This window comes from Ornithorhynchus anatinus, chromosome 17, assembly GCF_004115215.2.
Source record: "Ornithorhynchus anatinus isolate Pmale09 chromosome 17, mOrnAna1.pri.v4, whole genome shotgun sequence".
NCBI lineage: Eukaryota > Metazoa > Chordata > Mammalia > Monotremata > Ornithorhynchidae > Ornithorhynchus > Ornithorhynchus anatinus.
The window spans coordinates 32,344,082-32,365,603 of record NC_041744.1 but is presented as its reverse complement, the minus strand read 5'-3'; the positions used below and the strand labels follow the sequence as shown (position 1 = coordinate 32,365,603).

Here is a 21,522-nt window from a genome sequence, read left to right as displayed (position 1 = left end):
ACTTGATATACACTCCTCCATCAGCCTCCAAACACTTATGTACATATCCTTAATTTATTTCAATGTCTGTCTCTCCCTTTAGACTAAGATCCTTGTGGGCAGGGATCGGCTCTAACAACTTTGTTGTGTTATACTCTCCCACAGTGCTCTGCACATAGTAAGCACTCCGTAAATACTACTGATTCATTGACTAAACCCTACAAATCTTAAGGGGCTGGTTGGTTTACATGACTTCAAAGCTTCAGGTTTCTGGGATTGAGAGGATGGTGGTGCCACTGACAGAGATGGGAAAGATAAGAGGAGTGGGGTTAGGAGGGAAGATGAGTAGTTCCATCTAGACATGTTGAGTTTGAGGTGCGGGAAGGACATGAACTGTTGATGACCTGGAAGCAAGAGAAGATGTGTGAGTGCAAGTTGGATGAGAGGCTAAGCCTGAAGAGGTAGGAGGAGTAGCAGGGGTGAAATTCTGTACTGTTTAAATTAAGTTTCCTAGTTTCTTTCTCTGACTGTCCCTTTAATTCTCCCCAGTGTTTTTGGAGATTCAGAAAAGCTCCCTTCCACCCTGATGTTCTGTACATCTCCTGGGCTGGCAGCTGAATTGGAGTTTTGCTGGAGCCAGTGAAGACCAAACCGTTCTCCTTCAGATCAGAGCTGTCTTCTTTTGTCAGCAGTAGAGATGGCAATAGGAGATACCGGGTAAGTGCCATATTCAAATTAAAGCAAATCCCATGTTAACGGAGGTCTTAGAAAATTAGGTTTTACTGTGCCAATAATCCCTCTTCTTCCATGCTTCCTTCTGTCACATTGACTGCAGTTGGAATGTGATGAGGAGAGACCCCCAGGAAGCTGGCGTGCCACTAAAGCATCTAAATGAAATGTTGACTTGTTAAGCAGCTTCCCTGACGTAGGACCATAAGGTCCATTCCTACTCAAGGGTTGCTTCAGTGTCCCAGAATAGGCAGGGAGAACCTCTCGGTGGTAAATACTGTAGTTCCAGTTTGCTGCACAGGTTCAGGCTCTGCATCTCTGGAAAGTGGGTTCATTTTGTTCTACTAGGTGCCAGGGTCAGAGTGGAGGCTGTTCCTATAGAGTGTTTTTGGAAAGCATCTTATGTTGATCTGGACTCCATCATATTTCTGAAGGCCATTCTTTCATTCAATAGTATTTATTGAGTGCTTACTATGTGCAGAGCACTGTACTAAGCGTTTGGAATATACAATTCAGCAACAGATAGAGACAATCCCTGCCCACTCTGGCAAGGAACCACTAAGGAGATATTAAGAGGATCATCCTATTCTATTTACCATTTCAAGACCCCAACAATTATTTTTATAATCCCCATTCTAGAGATGGGGGAAAAGGAGGTCCAGTGAAGATGTGACATGAGCAGGGGTTTCATTTAAAATCAGAAGGGAATCCTAGATCCCACCTGATCTTCCCGCCACTATTCCACCCCTTAAAAAAGCATGCACTTTTTCCCTTTTGCACTTTTAACCCTCGGAGAAAATTCATTTAATCGTATTTATTGAGCGTTTGCTGTGTGCAGAGCACTGTACTAAGCCCTTAGACTGTACAGTTCGGCAACGAATAGAAACAATCACTGCCCACCAACGGGCTCAGAAAATGCCACTCACACTCAGAGAGACAGCACGGCATGGTGAATGGAGCACTCTGTTGTTCTGTACTCTCCCAGGCACTTAGTACAGGGCATTTAGTACAGTGAGAAGCAGCATGGCTTAGAGGATAGAGCATGGGGCTGCAAGTCAGAAGGTCATGGGTTCTAAAGTAGCGTGGCTTAGTGGAAAGAGCCCGGGTTTGGGAGTCAGAGGTCGTGGGTTCTAATCCCGCCTCTGCCACTTGTTAGCTGTGTGACTTTGGGCAAGTCACTTAACTTCTCTGTGCCTCAGTTACCTCATCTGTAAAATGGGAATAAAGACCGTGAGTCTCACGTGGGACAACCTGATTACCCCATATCTACCCCAGAGCTTAGAACACTGCTCTGCATATAGTAAGCGCTTAACAAATACCAACATTATTATTATTACTGTGTCTGGCACATAGTCAGCGCTTAACAAATACTTCCATTGGTGGTATTCCATTGGAAAAAGGGGCCTTGGTGTGGCATGGAATTCCCTGGCGGGGGGGGGGGGGGGCGGGAATTGGGCACTCCCGCAAGCCATTGGTGATGCATTTTGTCTGTCTCCCCCGATTAGACTGTAAGCCAATCAAAAGGCAGCGACTGTCTCAACAAACCGATTTGTTCATTCAATAGTATTTATTGAGCGCTTACTATGTGCAGAGCACTGTACTGAGCGCTTGGGATGAACAAGTCGGCAACTTTGTCCATTCCAAGCGCTCAGTCCAGTGCTCTGCACATAGTAAGCGCTCAAGAATTACCATTGAATGAATGAATTCCCTGGGGGAGTCGCACTGAATGGCAACAACTCTTTGAACTTCTGGCTTTTTGGAGATCCAGCGGGAAGTCCCCGTTGGAAAGCGGTGGAGGGCGGCCCGAGGGAAAAGAGGAGGGAAGGGGATTGAGGGAGGCGGGCCGCGATTGGACGAAAGGGACGGGAGTAGCGGACGGGGCCGGGGGGGGGGGAGCCGCGCGGCTATTGGTGGAGCGGCGGGGAGGGGGGGAGAGCGAGCCAATGAGAGCGGGGGCTGGAGCGCGGGGTGCGGCAGGCCTCCCTCCTCGTCCTGCTGCTGCTCGGCGGCCCCGCTCCCTCCGTTGCAGGTCGTTTGGTCCTGCGGGGCCGTAGCCCTGGGCCATCCGGGAGCGGCGCCCGTTGTCTCCCGCTCCCCTCACTATGCACGCCGACTGCCGGCCGCGATGGAGCCCGGGGCCATGCTGAGAAGCAGGCCCGGCCTGCGGCTCCTCCCGGCCGCCCGCGCCTCCTCCGCCTCCGGGACAGGCCTGCTCCAGCTCCTCCTCCTCCTGCTGCTCGGGGACACCGAGGCCCAGAAGGGTGAGTGGCCCCCGAAGCAGTGCCTTTTGCAAAATCAAGCGTGGGAGGCATCAGGAGCCCTTCCACGCCCCCATCCTGGAGTGGGAGCCTGCCCTGTGCACAACACTCTTCTCGGGGGGGGGGGGGGCGGTATGCAGCGTGGTTTAGTGGAAAGAACACAGTCTTGGGAGTCAGAGGTCGTGGAGCACACTTGTCTGCTGTGTGACCTTGGGCAAATCACTTAACTTCTCTGTGCCTCAGTTACCTCATCTGTAAAAATGGGGATTAAAAAATGTTGAGCCCCATATGGGACAATCTGATTACCCTGTACCTACCCAAGCGCTTAGAACAGTGCTCTGCACATTGTAAGCGCTTAACAAATACCATAATTATTATTCATTCATTCAATAGCATTTATTGAGCGCTTACTATGTGCAGAGCTCTCTACTAAGCACTTGGAATGGACACATCGGTAACAGATAGAGACAGTCCCTGCCCTTTGACGGGTTTACAGTCTAATCGGGGGAGACGGACAGACAAACCTCTTTGGGTGCTTTGCAGAAAAGAAACTTTGGACTTGTGCGTTTGCAAAAGGGATTTGTTTTTTTCCCTCCCCTGCCGTTTAAAAGCAGTTGAACGGGACCGTTCGGCGAGGCCAGGCAGGCATACAATGCTTAGTGTCTGCGGGGGACGCCTGCTGATTGTATTGATGAGGTGGGGCGAGTCGCAATCCAAAGGGGATCGTCACTGGAATTCTCTGATGCCAAAGCTCAAAAAAAAAAATCCATTCTGGTCACTCTGAGATGTCACGAGGCCTGGAAAACTTCCATGGGTAAATGACGTTGGCAAGCCCACAAGTTTTATTTTAAATTAAAACCCTCTATTGCTCTACTCCTGGAAGTAGGTTATCTCTTCTAGAATGTAACCAAATCACTTTTCAGTTGTGCTACGTGATTTAAAAGCAAAACCGAAAAACATCCAGAGGTAGTTGTACAGCAAAAATTGATGTAAACGTTAAAATATGAATTAGATCATAAAGTCTTGCTTTTTTAATCCTTTTTCCGTTGGTATTCAGTCTGTCATCGGTGGCAGAATTCATTTCTCTTCTGCATTTCCTTTATCACTGCAGTGTGGTATCTAAGGAATGTTTCCAGTTGCTGAATGCGTTTTCATTTTTGAGGCTGTCATTTAAAAGTTTCTCCCACTTTTTTCGGTACGGTTCTTGGGGGAAGTGCTTCAAAGCTTGGCAACTCCTGTTTACTGGTTTCTGGGTTGTAAGAAGATTATTTTTGGTAATACATAACAGTAATATGTTCTCTTTAAATGGGCAGATTCAGGTACTTTGCAAGTATGTTGGAGTGCAGTAAATGCTCATCAGTGTAGATGTGTGTTTTGAAAGTCCTAAAATGTCCAAGGATCATTAAATGTTGATCTGATCTGCCCATATTATATATAAAAGACATTGCTGAAGATTAGTGTTTCATAAAGCAAAATAGTCCAGCTTCAAACCCTGAGATCTGCAAGTACTTGCATCTCTGTCAATAGAACAATCTTCGAGAATGGGTGTGGTTGACTATTAAAGAAGACATGGTATCCAAGCCAGTAAGCACAGTTTTTTACAGGCGGAGGTCAGAGCAGAGTTGACCATGCACTTTGAAGTGCAATGTGGCTTCTGATGTAAAGCAGTCCAAGAAAAGTACTGGAAGTCATATCAAGACCTGCATTATTTTCATAGGCTTTGACTGTCCAGGTAAATTCATCAGTATCATGAATGTATCTTGATGTTATGGCCAGTTGAGTCAGGTATAAATACCCTTTTCCTAGGTGGTAGATCCAGCTCTTTTCAGTCTATCCGCTGCTCTCACACTGCCATGCGCTGAGAGACCTGGAAGCCTCAGTCCTGGAGAGTCTGGGCTTTCACCGTGATCCGGCTTTCACCGTGATCTGCTCCACCTCACATCCTCGTCTAAAAGCCGCCGGTGGAATGCCCACACTCTCAGGGGCAAGCTCCTCTTCATCTTTTACCTGTTGCTGACCCAGCCACTGCTCCTCCTCGCTGACATTGACCCACCTCTCCTGCTGCTCTGTGGGAATCTGACCACTTCCCACTCCCCTTGACTCAAAGGGAAAAGGGCAGGAGTCATACCTGTCCCTTGCTACCACCCATGCTTCCTTGACATTATCCCTCCTCCCATCCCTCACTTTCTCTTCCTGGGCAGTTCTATCACTTGCTACAAATTGCTGGTTGTAGTCGCCCCGCTTCTATTTTTATGAGTGAATTTGTTGTCTTTCTCACCTTCCTCCTCTCTTACACTGATAATAATAATGGTGGTATTTGTTAAGCACTTACTATATGCAAAGCACTGTTCTAAGCGCTGGAGGGATATAAGGTGATTAGGTTGTCCCATGTGGGGCTCAAAGTTTTAATCCCCATTTTACAGATGAGGGAACTGAGGCACAGAGAAGTTAAGTGACTTGCCCAAAGTCACACAGCTGACAGGTGGCAGAGGTGGCATTAGAACCCATGACCTCTGACTCCCAAGCCCTGACTCTTTCCTCTGAGCCACGCTGCTTGATCCACAGGGACTTCAACATCCACATCTATGTTTCCAATGACTCACCTCTGTTAGCCGAAATTCAGGCACCAGACTGACTTCGTAATATTCAGATTCATCCTTACCTGCTAAAACTTGCCTTTCCACTCAGTAACAGTTTCCTTTAGTAAAACACCTGTGCTCATTGGCCCCACTAGTTATTCCTGACCTTCTCTGGACTCTACTACATCTTCTTCCTTCCATTGCTGTGTACAGTCCTCTAAAGGATTGTATTTACCCACCGCCCCAACTTCCTCCTCCAACTCCTTTCTTGAATCTCTATAATCTTGTTTCCCTCCCAGTTCCCCCACTGAGACCCATCCTTTCCAGTAACCTCCTTCTTGCCAAGTGGAAAAGCTCTTCTTTGTCATGATCATCTTCACTGCCTCATCTATGCACCTAAGGCACACATACAAGAAGAGTGGTATTAAATCGCTTTGTCAACACTGGGTTGACTGCCCGGATGAAGCAGCAATTTACATTCAGGAAGGTTAAAAAAAATCAAAATTTTCATCAGTAATTCAGAATTTCCTGTGGTCAGATCATTTAGGTCTCATTTGGCAAAGAATTTAGCAAGCTGCAGTATAAACCATTGGTGGAGGGAAAGAGACATAGAAAACAGAATAAAGGAGCAGCATGGCTTAGTGCAAAGAGCATGTGCTTGGGAGACAGAGGATCTGGGCTCTAATCCCAGCCCCGTCTCTTGTCACTTAACTTATCTGTGCCTCAGTTTCCTCATCTGTAAAATGGGGGTTAAATCCTACTTTCTTCTGTTTGGACTGATCTCCATGTGGGCCAGGAACCGTGTCCAGTAGTATTATCTTGAGTCTCCCCCAGCGCCTAGTACTGTGTTCGGCACATAGTGGCTAACAATCACTATAATTAAAGAGAGCCAGCAGGACCTTTCTCTCAGGTTTTCCTATGGCTGTGAGCCCTGAACTGATCAGAGAAAGCACAGCTGGCTTCTCAGGTTATTTTGCCAGTGACACCAAGCATAAGCAACCTCAAATGGTAGGTCATTGAGACATGATCAGAAACATCAGAGTGCCTTGCAAAGTGCAATGAAAAAGTGTGATAAAGAGCTCTTGATGTGCTCTGAGTGTATTATGATCTTGCCAGTCATGCATTGTTTTCAGCCACACCCAGAGCACAGATCAGATTTTACTGTTACTAGCTAATTTTTGAAAAGAAAGGACACACAGATACATATCCTTGGGATTGATCTACATAGATTTGAGCCAAGAGTGTGACCCATTCATGTTAGGGTAGCCAGAATAAGCAACACTTGACACAAATTCCATTTGTGTGTGATTGGAATTGTTGGATGTGACCTGAACCACACGACACTGACCTCTAGTACAGGTTATCGCACTTTTGAAATAATACCTTGTGCTCTATAGGGAGTAAAGGGCTTTATAAGCAACTCATAATCCTCTGCCGAATCATAATCAGTTCCCATTTATGTTATGCCTAATTATGGTTGGGCAGATAGATTCATGGTATATCCATCTGTTCTATTTGGCTAAAGTCAAGTGTTTATATGTATTGTCACTCTTTCCCAGCAAGATTGTGTTCTAGTTAACATTGCTTAGCAATCAGAATTAGAAATGTAATCTAATTTTCTTCCATGACCATATTTCAGGAATTTAAAAATATTGAAATAGTTTGCTCTGAATATATGTATAAAAATGCACATATAAAATGCAAGATAACCTAAGGTAATCAACAGGCAGTAAATACATAGGTAGCAGTCATAAATTTACTTCAGAATATAGCTGTCTCATCTATAGATGGGGGACATTTTTGACAGTATTTATTATCTATTGCAATCAAGTTTAATAACCGTTTACAATTTTTATTGTAGAAAGTGATTAAAGAAGTTTTCTGAGTTAGTAGTAATGAAACCGAATAATTCCAAAGAATTAGGGATCATGCTTCTTTCTGCAGTTTATGTGAAGATGATATAGGGATGGTGTTTTGCTTTTTTTGGTTCATTTAATGTGTAGAGTAAGCATTCGATCAATACCATTGATGATGATGTATAGGAAGAAATCAGATGATTTTCTATCTTGAGTAATGGCAAAATTCAGTAATGTCATAGCCTGAATATTTAAAATTTACACATATTCAGTAAATGGGGGTTCATACAACAAATCTTTCCCTTTCCCCGATGTATTGAATGCAGGCAATTGCATACAGGAAGAAAGGAATCAAACAATTTTTCTATCTTAAGTGATGGCAAAATTCCAAGGGGTGGGGGGTGGGAGTGTGTGGTGGGGAATGGGAAAGGAGTCTTAATTCCTGACCCTGGCTTAAGAACCTAGAGTCAGAAAATGGAACTGAGGCATCTCCCCCTTGGAAGCCCCATTTAATGAGCTGCAGGTGTGCTAAAAATAGACCCTGACATATCAGAGAGTGAGACTGCCAGGAGCAGAGGGAATTCCTGTATCCTGCTCTGATCTTGGGATCAGAAAATGGGAATTATAGGGTCTCTTCTTCTCCTGCTGCATAATCAAGTGTTCCATTAGCAAACAGAGTATAATGGAAATTTACCGTTTTTGCTACTTTACACCAAGTTTGATTTTGAGCAGACTACCAATGGAAAGCTTTATGACAATATTTTTTTTCTTTTTCAGAGACAAGATTAGCTTGTAATTGTTGCCACTGTGAAAAGGGGGTGGTTTTGGAAAGTTTTCAAAAATGTTTTCAGTCTGGAATAAAATTGAAAAAAGTAAAATGCAAAAGGTACAGAGATCTAGAAATCAGAATTCAAGAATTTGAATTTGAAGACATAAATTAATATTTTAACCAAGTTGTGTCATAGGGGTTTTTTTAAAAGCCAGATTTCCCCATAAACTCAGTTCTATAATGCAAGACTTGTGTTCTTGCAGATCTTGCATTAAGAAAAACCCACACTGTCATGCTTGACTGGCTTTCATGATGCATACGAGCATACAAGCAGTTTTCTCAAATAATGTGACATGCCATGACGAAGCAGGCTCACCAGTTTGTCAGAAGAAAATGTCCTAATTCCTTAACAGTGAACTAGCCGAAACGTGTGGCAAGGACATTCATTGTGGCAGAAAGGGGTGTGTTACAAGCAACTAATTTAATGGAAAAACACTTCGAATCTTTTTGAAAAAAAAATCAGCAATTCTTTTGAATAGTTGACTTTCCAGGTGTGTGAATACCAAACCTGGAATAAACATGAGTAATGTGAAAGTAATGATAAAGTGTTCAGTGGTGGTATATCTGTAACAATCTATAACCTCCAAGAAGCTTTTCCCAATTTTCTTTTTCCTCCCCAGATTACATTCTCCCAAGTATGACAGCACTGCACTCTCAACCCCTTGTTGCCCATAATGAGCTTACAGTCTGGTTATGCTTACCCCGGTGCTTAGTATGATACTTATCACATAGTAAGTGCCTAACAAATACCACCGTTAATTTTTCCCAATGTTTAGAGTTTTCTGAACAGCATAGTTGCTCAATAAATGCTATTGGCCGATTAACAAAAGCAGAGTGAGTTGTTTATTGCATTTTGGATTGAAGAAAAATGGAAAGGGCAGAGAAAGCTTTCCAGGAAACAAATGAGCAATCGTTCAAATGATAGGATTAGTAGACTCTGTAAATTTGAATTTCTTGTGAAATCATTTCATCCCAGCGTAGCAGCCAGGCAGCAGCATTTTCTTTCTAGAGGTAAGTAGGTGGCAGGCCTGAATCATGGACTGATTTTTCCAACGAGACCTCTGCCAAAGAGAATGAATTGTTACAGGAATCTGGTGTGCCATTCATATCCTCTCCATTGATGTCACTCAGAGCCGCATGGCCTAGCAGGAAAAGCATGGACTTGGGAGTCAGAGGACCTGGGTTTGAATTCCAGTTCTGCCACTTGTCTGCTTTGTGACCTTGGGCAAATTACTTAACTTCATAAGGCCTCAATTACCTCATCTGTAAAATGGGGCTTAAGACTGTGAACCCATGTGGGAAATGGACTGCGTCCAACCTGATTGGCTTGTATCCATCCCAGTGCTTAGCATGGTGCCTGGCTCATAGCACTTGTTCTAACTTTTGCATATTGCCGTAACTGTGATAGTTTATAATAAATAACCTGGGTTGAAAATACCTGACTTTTGGTTGGTGAATATGCTTACATTTCAGAATTTATATAATTGTATTCCTTAAAAAAATTGTTTTGTCAAGCTTGTGTTGAACTGTTTGTAATAAGCAAATGAAAACATAGAGCTGGAAGGTAAATTGCACTATTAATTTGTGGCAGAACTGGTTATTCAGTGCTTATTTGGGAATACTGCTGTAAAATCAGTGGTATTTATGGGGTACTTACTGTGTGGAACATTGTACTTTCCGGCTTGAGAGACTACGGTATAGTAAGTAGTTATGATCCCTGTGGTCAAGGATCTTACAGTCCAGTAAAACGTTCCATTGGGCTGCTTTAATGACAATGTATAAATCCAGCCATCTGATTGGACTTGAATATTTTACTGGGCTTTGAAGAGTTTAAGTTTTTGAAAACAGCTGCTGCTGCAAATCCCTAACCCCTGGCCTTGTTATCAGGTTAATCTAACCTTCACGAAAACTGTTTAAAATGTGGAAAAGAGCATTCTAACCAAGTCATTGAAATGAACAAGAGACATTGTTTTTGCTTCAGTTTTCTGGGGCATATCAGCTTGTTTGTGGGACTAGGAAACACTGAACTGTATCACATATTTCAGCACATTCTTGGCACGATGCAAGTGGGCTGTTCTTGCCCGTCTCTCAGCTAGCTTTTAAAGCAGGCAAATTGCTAGATGAATTACCATTTTTTCCAACTCCTGCGTTTGCACTTTGGACTCTTATTCCATTTCTTTTAGTAGCATTTCTATTCTAAAGTTGGGGAAAGGTGAAATCTACTGAAGGAAAGTCAATTAAGGATAATGGTTTAAGGAGGCAAAAGATAGGCAACTGTAAAATAATAAAAACATTGCTTCTTTACAGTCATTCAAGTAAAAATGGAAAGGAACAATCTGTGTTTGTCAGTCTCTCAGCCTGGCTGTAGGTAATGCTTGATTTTCTAAGATGCATCCTCTTCCATCTAAGCTGCTGCTTCAATTTCCAAATCGCTGTGGCTAACCAGGAAAATGCTGCAGAATTTGTTTAAATTGAGTAACATCTTAAAAGGTTTGAGTTTAGCATGATAATCAAACTTTTTTGAAAATGGTATTTAAATGCTTACTCTGTGCCAGGCACCATTCTAAGCACTGGGGCAGATATAGGATAATAAGGTTGGGCACAGTACATGTCCCACACTGGGCTCACAATCTCAGTCCTCATTTTACAGATGAGGTAACTGAAGCACAGAGAAGTTAAGTGACTTGCCCAAAGTCACACAGCAGACAAGTGGTGGAGTAGGGATTAGAACCCAGGTCCTTCTGACTCCCAGCCCCGTGCTTTTTCCACTAGGTCACGCTGCATTGCAGTTTTGTCTTTCTGACATAGGACTAGTTTACACTTTCTGAAACATTTCTGAAAAGCTTTCCCCAGTGTAACAGTTTCCTTTCCTTCCCTAGGGGAACATTTTTAAGGATTGTTTTCAGGCTCTTATTAGAGAGAAATTCATGTGACTCCCATTGGTATGGAATGCTAAACAGTGCGTTTTTAGCAGCAGCTGGGAATTCCGAATAAGCATTACATCGTGTCTTTTGGGTGCACAGAAAAATCTTTTACATGTACAAAACTTGATAAGGAAAAATATATGAGATTAACCAATGTGGTCATCCACTTGCCAATGACAGTGAAAAAGTGACAGTCGAATGGGAGAAATTCAATGGGAATAACTCAGAAATACAGGGACAGTCGATTGAGAAGTATAGAGAGAAGACATCAAATAAAAAGTTGTCAAAGACAGTACACTTCAGGCAGAGGACATCTAAAAAATTGAATTTTTGTTTCTTGATTGAGTTAAGCCAATTTATGTTGATCTTTGTCATTACATTTATCTTTTAAGCCATTATATTACTACCAAACTTCTGAACCCATTTGTTACATGACCAATGAAGTTATTAAAGCAAAGAAGCTAAAACCATCTCCCTTACTGTTGACAAGGTATTGTTATGTTGTAATTAGGTGAAAGGAGGTAGCAGAACTCAATATCTTCTTTTGTTCTGTAGGAGAAATTGACTGTTCTGAACTGGATAGGAAAGTATAGGCAGTGAAGTATTGAAGGTAAAACAACTGTGAATATGAAATTTAAAAGCACACAGTCATTAGGACATGACAGCAGAATCAGGGAACTTTGGACAACATCCATCTGTCTGAGTGCAGGAAGAAATGACTGTTTTAAGGCGCATCATGTCGACTACAGAGTGGATGTCAGCTTTACGCCATGCAGCATTCCTAAAGAACACAGTTCCTGCTTTCTGGGACGATTGGGTGGAATTCTTCTACTTCCACGTGGGCAGTAATATATTGTGGAAATAGCCATTGAATTGTAGATCAACCTTTTGAATGAAAAGTTCCTTAATTTCTAATAGGCATTTTGGAAGGATTTTGAGATATCAAATTGTCAAAAGAAAAGTTGCTTGATATTATCTGATATTTGCTCTCAGTTGTCTTTTTTCAGTGGTATTCAGCTTCCTAATTCCATTCTAAATTGGACACCTTATTTTTTAAAAATCAAGGAAAATAACCATCTGCTTTGTGTAAATTTGACATTTTTCGAAGCATCAATAAGCTAAAATTGGTTAGCAGTCTGAAGAGCTCATCCTTTGTTTTTTGGTTTTTTTAAGGTGATGGCTGTGGACACACTTTGTTAGGTCCTGAAAGTGGAACGCTGGCGTCTATAAACTATCCGCAGACCTATCCCAACAGCACAGTCTGTGTGTGGGAGATCCGTGTAAAGACTGGTGAGAGAGTGCACCTTAAATTTGGTGACTTTGACGTTGAGGATTCAGATTCTTGTCATCTTAGTTATTTGAGAATTTACAATGGAATTGGACTCAGCAGAACTGAGATAGGTAAGAATTTGTTTTTATTAACGTGTGCAATATTTTGAGGGAGAAACAACATATACATGTGCATACTTACACGTATTTTTATGTCTGTACATAAAAATAACCCCTCTGAAAACTAAATTTTGTGCCACCCCCCAATACAATCTGTGTTGTAAATACTTTGTGTAGCAGTAGTGGAAAGTGTCTGTATAAAAACTTAAAATTTGGAAAGACATTTTTCATGTTCCTCACAGTAACAATTTAAACTCTTACACAATATTGTTATTGTTTTGATTCCACCAGGACAGAAGTGTTACTAACCGTAAGATTTCCGATCTATGCCTGCTTGCATTTGCGGTATCAGGAAATATCCAAAACTGCTGTTTTCTCATTCCCAGCCTTTCTCATCCCACTGGGGCAAACTGACCATCTGCCGCACCCATGTCTGGTCCACCCAGACCTCCGGGCCAGAGAGGACGGGGCGGGTTGTTTGTCATTCGGGATGGGGCAGGGTTAGAGCTTCTCTGCCAGTCCCGAGCCTGGGGACCCCAGCTCCAAGCAGTTTCCCAGCCTGGCTCCTGCTACTGCCTCCTGCCTCTCAGAGCCAGATGGTGCTGAGAGACTGTCGCTCTCATCCTTTTCCAAGCAGAGGATGAGAGTGGCATGCTCTCCATACTCCATTGCTGCTTGCAGGAAAACAGCGACGCTTGCTGGGCTGGGAAGATGCACAAGCTGTGATTCTACAGGCTTTGGATCGATGCGGTGACTCTGAAGGCCCTACCTTGTTCCCAGGAGGTTCCCCAGCACCAGCTACCTGGGCAGGCTAGGTGATGGCTTGTTTCTGCAGGGCTGTGATGGTATCTGGACATTTTTCTCCCCCTCTTCGCCTCATTCCTCTCCTTATCTTGTTCCTATAGTTTCCCTTCTCTTCTCAGTCCCCAAACTTCCATTTTTCTTCCTCTCCTCTCCGACTGCTTTCTCCTCAGAGTCCCACCCTTCTAAGTTTAAGCTTTGGTAAAAGGCAAAAATAGATAAAGCTGAAATGATAGTCTTTTGTGGGCAGGGATTTTCTCTATTTGTTGGTGAATTGTACTTTCCAAGCGCTTAGTACAGTGCTGTGCACACAGTAAGCATTCGATAAATACGATTGAGTGAATGAATGATAGGTGTAATCTTACATTGGCTCTTAAATAAGGCTCTTGAATCACTTCTATATGACTTTTTGATCAGTGAGCTTGGAAGGCCTGGTTTTGGCCATACTTCCATTAAGTGCTTCCACACCTAACTCACGAGTCCCATCCACTGGCTAGTTACTAAAGACATGGATAGATGGATCATTGTCAACCTTTTTTTATGGCATTTGTTAAGCACTTACTTTTTGCCAGGCACTGTAGTAAGGGCTGGGGTAGATACAAGCTGAGTATGATACAGCAGAATTGGCAGACACATTCTTTGTCCATAAGGATTGTGAATGCATTTGGCTGAGGTGCACTTTTCTTTGTGGGATAATGACTAAATATATCGGTTTAGTACTTCCTACACATAACACATTAGAGGGTAACTAGAAGTGTACGGATTATGTCTTCTATTTGTTGTTCATTTGTTCCCAAAGGCCTGTTATAGTTCTTTGCACCTAGTCAGTGCTCACAGCATCCTGATGATGGTGATAGAGTGATTGAGAGCCTCCATTGCCGGGAGAATTTTCCGTCTTGGGAATCTAAGAGCAGCCTGTTTTACCCCCTTGCATCACATGGGGATCTCATACCCTGCAGAGCAGCTGTTTAAATGTGATCTACTGAAAGTCCTTGACACTGTCTTTGCAAAGCAAAGAGTTATTCCTCATACCAGCAGACACCATTGGTGCTTCAAGGGGTTAGGTTCAAGAAAAGTAAAAAGAAGCAGTTCTTTACGCCATGGGTCATAGGCATATTGAATTGTAAAGGAAGTTGTAGGGATGAATGTCAGTAAGGTGGCAAGATTTGAATAAATTTGTGAGAGGGCCACTACCAATCAAACAATGGTATTTGTTGAGCGTTTATTGTGATGATGATGATGATGATGGTATTTGTTAAGCGCTTACTAAATACCAGGCACTGTGTTAAGCACAGGGGTGGATACAAGCAAATCAAATTGGACACAGTCCCTGTCCCACGTTGGGCTCAGTCTCACTTCCCATTTTACAGATGAAGGCAACTGAAGCACAGAGAAGTGAAGTGACTTATTCAGGGCCACACAACAGACAAGTGGCAGAGTTGGGATTAAAACTCATGATCATCTGACTACTAGGACTGTGCTCTATCCACTTCGCTCTGTTGTGTCTCATCAGAGCACTGTACTAAGCACTTTGGAGAGTATAACAGAGTTGGTAGACACATTCCCTGCCCACAAGGAGCTTACAGTTTAGAAGAGGAGATGTGAGATAGTAGTGCAATCCATAACCACTAAAATGGATGTAAAGCTAGTAACAGTCAAACCGATCCTCTAGGTACGTGGAGACATTACTGGGGTGGATGAACCTGCATGGCATTCTCTATGTTTTTGCATTCTTACATTTTCTACTTAGGGTGCAGGAATAAGGGTCTTGATTACCCCTTGCCCCATCTAAAGATCTGAAAGTTTTCTTTCTCATTCCTTCAACTCCCATCTAAGAGCTCTCCCTTGTTTGGCTCCTTTGTAAGGGACTAGACCAGAAGACCTCTCAGGATCCTGAAGTAGTGAAAAACCCAGAGTTGTCTGAATTAAATTGTTTAGCACCCATATAACTATACTTCCCAAATTAACCACCCCTCTATTTTTGCAAAATATCTCCTTACTCAGATCCATAGAAGCTAACTAGCCCAACTCAAGTCATACAGCAGAATCTTCCATTTTCAGAATATATTACAGAATTTAAAATGAACATTGCATTTTTGAGCACCTGCTGTGTGCAGAACACTGTACTTGATGCTGTGGAAAATGTAACAGAAATCAAAGCTGACCTCTGGCCTCCCCTCTAATGGGGGAGACAGGAGAACATAAATCACCAAATATATAATAGGGGTAAAAGTAAACCTGTAATCATTGTAAGGGCAGGGACAGTTAAAAAAAAATTGCTTAGTAAAGAAGCGATTAAAATGTTGGTAAATAAACAGATGTATAGATTGCCAAGATCCACCCTTTCCTCTCCATCCAAACGGCTATCTTACTGGTACAAGCTCTCATAATATCCTGACTGGATTATTGTGTCAGCCCTCTCTCTGATCTCCCTTCCTCCTGTCTGTCCCCGCTCCAGTCTATTCTTCATTCTGCTGCCTGGATCATCTTCCTGCAGAATTGCTCTGGGCATGTCACTCCCCTCCTTAAAATCCTCCAGTGGTTACCTATCAACCGTCGCACAAAACAAAAACTTCTCACTCTGGGCTTCAAGTCTCTCCATCACCTTGCCGCCTCCTACCTCTCCTCCCTTCTCTCTTTCTACTGCCCCGCACATTCCACTCCTCTGCCGCTCACCTCCTCACTATCCCCCGTTCATGCCTATCCCACCTTCAACCTCTGGCCCACATCCTACCGCTGTCTTGGAATGCCCTGCCTCCTCATCTCCGCCAAACTAACTCTCTTCCCCTCTTCAAAGCCCTAGTGAGCTCACCTCCTCCAAGAGGCCTTCCCAGACTGAGCTTCCCCTTTTCCCTCTGCTCCCTCTCTGCTCCCCCTTCACCTCCCCTCAGCTAAGCCCCCTTTCCCCCCTTTCCCTCTGCTCCTCCCCCCCTTCCCCTCCCTTCAGCACTGTGCTCATTTGTATATATTTTTATTACCCTATTTATTAATGAGGTGTACATCCCCTTGATTCTATTTATCGTGATTAAGTTGTCTTGTTTTTGTCCGTCTGTCTCCCCCGATTAGATTGTAAACCTGTCAATGGGCAGGCATTGTCTCTATCTGTTGCCAAATTGTACATTCCAAGCGCTTAGTACAGTGCTGTGCACATAGTAAGCACTCATTAAATACTATTGAATGAATATGAATGGCATGACCAGGAAAGTAGAATACAAAACTCAACAGTTACACTAAATTGTACAAGTGTAAATAATCTTCCTTATTGCTGTAGATAATAGGGTTAACAGCCGTTGGCTAAAATCAAGGACCTTATTCTGCTCCTGGAAGGATACCTAAATGGTAGGGTTTTTTGAACAAAAATCCTTTTTTCGTCTTTTTACATGCTGCTGCTTTTATAAGGGAATCTCTGAATCCCAAGCACCCTTGCTGTATAGTAGGTTGGAATTACTTTAAAGTAAAATTTTGAGTACGAAATGTAACATCAGTAATTCAGTTTTAACTAGCAAATTCAACACCACCTTTAGAAGAGTGAATTTGCAACTGTCACAATCCTAAAAGAGAAATGTTTTCCAGATACTGTGAGCAAGTTTTCAAAGGCTAAAATCTCAACAGTAAATTCTTTCAAGTTTCAGAGACTTTCAGTGACTGTGAAGCATAATTTTGTTTTTTGCACTGACTAAAGTTTTCCAGAGGGCAAAATAATCCTCCTTACCCCTTTGCATACTACCCTTTAGTATTGTGCTTGTATAAATAATTTTTGTTACTTTTCCTCCCAAAAGCACAAAAAACCCACACTTAAATAGGCTTCATTTCCGGGCTTTTAAGAAATAAATTTGAAATAATTTGACTAAACATAAGGTTTTTCCCCCCCAAGCAAGTAGCATGCATAGTATGATTTGAGTTTGAAAGGGGGCCAAACTCTGTATTTTGGTGAAGATCTCTATATTTCTATGAAGATACTGAAGTGACATTCTGATAGTTTTCTAAAATTAACACCTCTTTACTCTTACTGAATTTTCACACACTTCTAGGTATTTGCACCGAGTCATTGAGCTTGTAATGCTTTTAAATTACACACACACACATGCACATCCGTAAATGGCAAAGAACAGTCAGTACTGATGAGCCTATTACTCAGATTTACAAGCCTTAACTGTCTTAAATAAAATTTCTACTCAATTTAATTTCTTCTGCCTTTCAGCTATTCCCAGCTGGTTTTAAGATTGTGCTAACATAGTCTGCGTGCCTCTGTTTTAACTATTAACCAATTTTAAAACCGTTAATTAAGCCACAGATCACAGAGTTGCACAGAGTTCTGTCACGGTAATGGGTAGGAGGCAGTACATATTAGTTTCGTAAACTAGTTCTTTATTTTGAGCATTTAAACGTAACTCCCCAAATTTTTAAGCAGGCATCCAATATTGAGGGAATTTTTATTTAATAGATGTATTTTTTTTCCTGCATGGGTTACATTTAATTTGTAAATGCAATTTCTGCTAGATTTTTAAATTTGCCTCTGCACAGGGCAAAATTAATGTCAGGTGCTAGTCAAACTTTAATGGGGACTGTGTCAGGAACTGTAGTCACTTTTTTGTAGCCACACACCCCCAAATCTGCTTTCTACACTGCTTTCTTCCGTGTCCTTTTTTCCTATGTTAATCCTTGTCTAGAGTTCAATGGGGCAGGCTGGTAATGGGAGTGAGAGAGGAGGGCACTTATAAAGCAGGTAGGTATCTTGACTGGTCAGGAGTTATACTTGGGATAGCGGTCTTACATAACCAAAATCCCTGCTTTTCTGGCCACCTGTAGAGAATTGCAGGCAAAGATAATGGTATTAAGTTTCCCTAATATTAGCTGGCTGTCAAGTCATTTATCATTGCCACCAGTAAATGACAAGCAATTTCAGGGAGATTTTTTTCAATCTTCTATTAGGTTTACTCTAGGTTTACCTAGATTGTGAACCCTTAGAGGGACAGGGTTTGATTTCCACATGTATACTGTTTCCCAGCTCTTCGCTTAGGGCTAGGCACACAGTAAGAGCTCAATAAATAAGATTTCTACACTATTACTGTGTGAACAGCCAGTCATGTTTTATTCCTTGGTGCAATAACTTTTTTTACCAACTGAATGTGCATTCAGTTGACATTTCAAGATTTCATGTAAATGTCTATTAGGAACACATTCAGGACAGATACCAGTTGATAGTAGCAGTATTTATTTAGTGCCCATTTAGTGCAGTGAACTCTACAGCCCTTGGGAAATACAAAACAAAGAAGTGACACATACCCAGCCTGCAAGCACGAGTCTTTTGCTCACCAGAATTGTATTTTTTAGAGGAAAAATGAGTCAGGTAATTAGGACTGGGTTTTCCTTGCTTTCAGAATATTTTCAACTATTTAGGCTGGAGTACAATATTTAATGAACCAAGCCTGCACAGAATTGGTGAGGCATCTAAGACTTGGACTTTTCCCATCTTTTCCATTTTCACTGCCCCTCCATTTCTTTATTTTTTTCCAGATTCTTAACTTTCCTCCTTTTCCCTCTTCCCACAGTCCAAGGCCCCTAATTCTCAGGAGCAATCATTTCCCCTCCTCACCCCCAAAACCGTTCTCCCTACCCCTTTATGTTTTTGGAGGTTCAAAGCCCTCTTGCTACCCTCCACTCCACCCTGCATTCTATGTGACTTCTTTACACTCTGGGCTGCATTTACCCAGTATAAGCCTTCAATTCTCAGTTTTCTTTGCCTTATCATCTTTTCTCAACTCAAAAGTGGAGCAAGATCAGATATTAAAAACTTTTGATAAGTAAAATCTATCTAGTCCTATTTGATCCTATTTAATGCACATCATTCATGCAATAGTATTTATTGAGCGCTACTCTGTGCAGAGCACTGTACTAAGCGCTTGTAGTGTACAATTCAGCAACAGAGACAATCCCTGCCCAATAATGGGCTCACGGTCTAAACGGGAGAGACAGCAAAGCAAAACAGAACAAAACAAAGCAAAACAAGCAGTGTGGCAACTTTTATCTCATCCTGGGTGATGTGATTGGTTTGTTTCAGAGGTTTTTTTTAAAAGCACCACTGTGCTTCAATCATTTAATTAGTGATATTTGTTGAATGCTTACTGGGTGCTGAGCACCATGCAATTATAATAATAATATTATTAATGGTGTTGACTAAACTCTGTGTCAAGCACTGTACTAAGCACTGGCGTAGATGCAAGATAGGCATAACATGGGGCTCATGTTCTAAGCAGGAGGGAGAACAGGTATTGAATCCCCATTTTGCAGATGAGGGTACCGAGACACAGAGAAATTATGTGACTTACCCAAGGTCACACAGCAGCCACGTGGAGGAGCCGGAATTAGAACCCAGGTCCTCTGGCTCCCAGGCCCTTTTCAGTAGGCTATGCTGCTTCTCACTGTACTAAGCTCTTGGGAGAGTACAGTACAATTGAGATGGTAGACTTGTTTCCAATAGATGGACAAGTTTCTCTGCTTTTTCTCCTAAATCTTTCACAAATTGAGACTACAGTAGCTTTGGTCTGGATTTCTAAACTGATCAAGAATGGCTAACTGAATCAAACTGGGTTTGGCTAGCTGCTTGCCCAATTATTTTTAATGTCCAAATATCAATCAGTATGGATAATTTACTTTGAAATGATTTGCTTTCCAGTATGTATGTATTGCTTGAACAGAAAAATACCATAGAGTGACACACAATTCAAACATATTAAATACAGTTAAAATGTGTAATTCCTAGTTGAGTCATGAAATTCTTTGTATCAGAACTCCATTAATGAAGCCAGTGGTCCAAACCCATATGCAGAGTTGAACAATCACATATGATTTAGCTATTGGTATTTTTACAAACATCTAAAATATCTCTCTTCCGGTTTCTTAGGGAAGTACTGTGGCCGGGGACTACAGTTGGACCATTTGATTAAGTCAGAAAGCAATGAAATAACAGTACAGTTCATGAGTGGGATCCACATTGCTGGGCGGGGATTTTTTGCTTCATACTCAACTGCAGATAAAACAGGTAAGTTTGTTTCTTTTTAAAATTTCTATATTCTAAAATAATGACCACTCCAAATGGCTTCCTAGATGTTCAAAAAATTGTAGGGGGAGATTTCAATTTTCCTTTCTGCTTTCCATCATAACAATTTCACAATTTCATTATTTTGCAATGTGAATTGTAGAATATAAAACTTTCTAGAAACAGAACACTAATTCTTGTTTTATATAAGTAGAATAAAGAAATGACTTGCTCCTTTTGCTCTTCTCCCCCCGCCCCCAGTCCCACAGCTCTTATGCACATATCTGTAATTTTATTTATTTGTACTATTGTCTGTCTCCCCACCTTTAGACTCATTGTGGGCAGGGAATGTGACTGTGTATTGGTGTATCGCACTCTCCCAAGTGCTTAGTGCAGTGCTCTGCACACAGTAAGCTCACAATAACATGATTGAATAAATGAATGAGTTAAAATTGTTTTTGTGAAAATCCTTTTACTTTTAGTGGCACATATAGGAGTTTTGTGTAAGATACAATTTCATTTCTTCTTATTTTAGCTTATCTTTATATTTAAGGTTTTTACTCTCATGGCAAGGAACTTTTGGGATACATGAAGTTATTTTTCAGTTAATTGAAGTTTTGGCACTTAAAGAAGAATGCTTCCTTTTTTAAAAAAAATGTTGAAGGTCACTTTTACTCTTGAAAATCTGGTTATTAAAGAGGGTTTTCACTACTGTTTTGCAGAGTCAGTCAATAAGCGGTATTTATTAAGTGCTTAGTATGTACAAAGCATGGTACCAAGTGCTAAGGAGAGTATAATACAACAGAAGTAGCAGACATGTACCTTGCCAATATTGTACTGTCCCAAGGGTTCAGTACATTACTGTGCACAAAGTAAGAGCCCAATAAATACTGTTGATTGATTATGAAATATTAAAGAAACATTTTATCACAGTTTTTTGTCATTTGGGTTGGATTATTGTAGGGTGAAGTCCTCTGAATTTATGACTTTGAGTCTGTGTTTTAAAAAGTGTTTTTTCACAAGTTGTTAAATCTTTCTGCCTTCTTGGATTTTAAGCAATTTCTATCTAATTGTTTCTTAACTCTGTATTTGTGAAAAGTGCATCACTCCCCTTCCCCCTCAAAAAAAACCTAGTGCCT

At 41.7% G+C, this 21,522-nt stretch overlaps 1 protein-coding gene across 3 annotated transcripts in view; it reads left to right on the top strand.

The window, feature by feature from the left end:
- Positions 1 to 2,685: 2,685 nt before the first annotated feature.
- The window catches only part of DCBLD2 (discoidin, CUB and LCCL domain containing 2), a 41,372-nt gene continuing 22,535 nt past the window's right edge, over positions 2,686 to 21,522 (top strand). For 2 of the 3 annotated variants that reach the window (XM_029082020.2, XM_029082019.2), the window contains exons 1-3: positions 2,686 to 2,969; positions 12,328 to 12,555; positions 20,249 to 20,386. In XM_029082020.2, coding sequence (XP_028937853.1) covers positions 2,834 to 2,969; positions 12,328 to 12,555; positions 20,249 to 20,386 — 502 coding nt within the window. In that variant the 5' untranslated portion in view covers positions 2,686 to 2,833. Of the gene's footprint in view, positions 2,970 to 12,327; positions 12,556 to 20,248; positions 20,387 to 21,522 lie in introns of those variants that run through there. The other variant, XM_029082021.1, reaches the window with a different exon arrangement.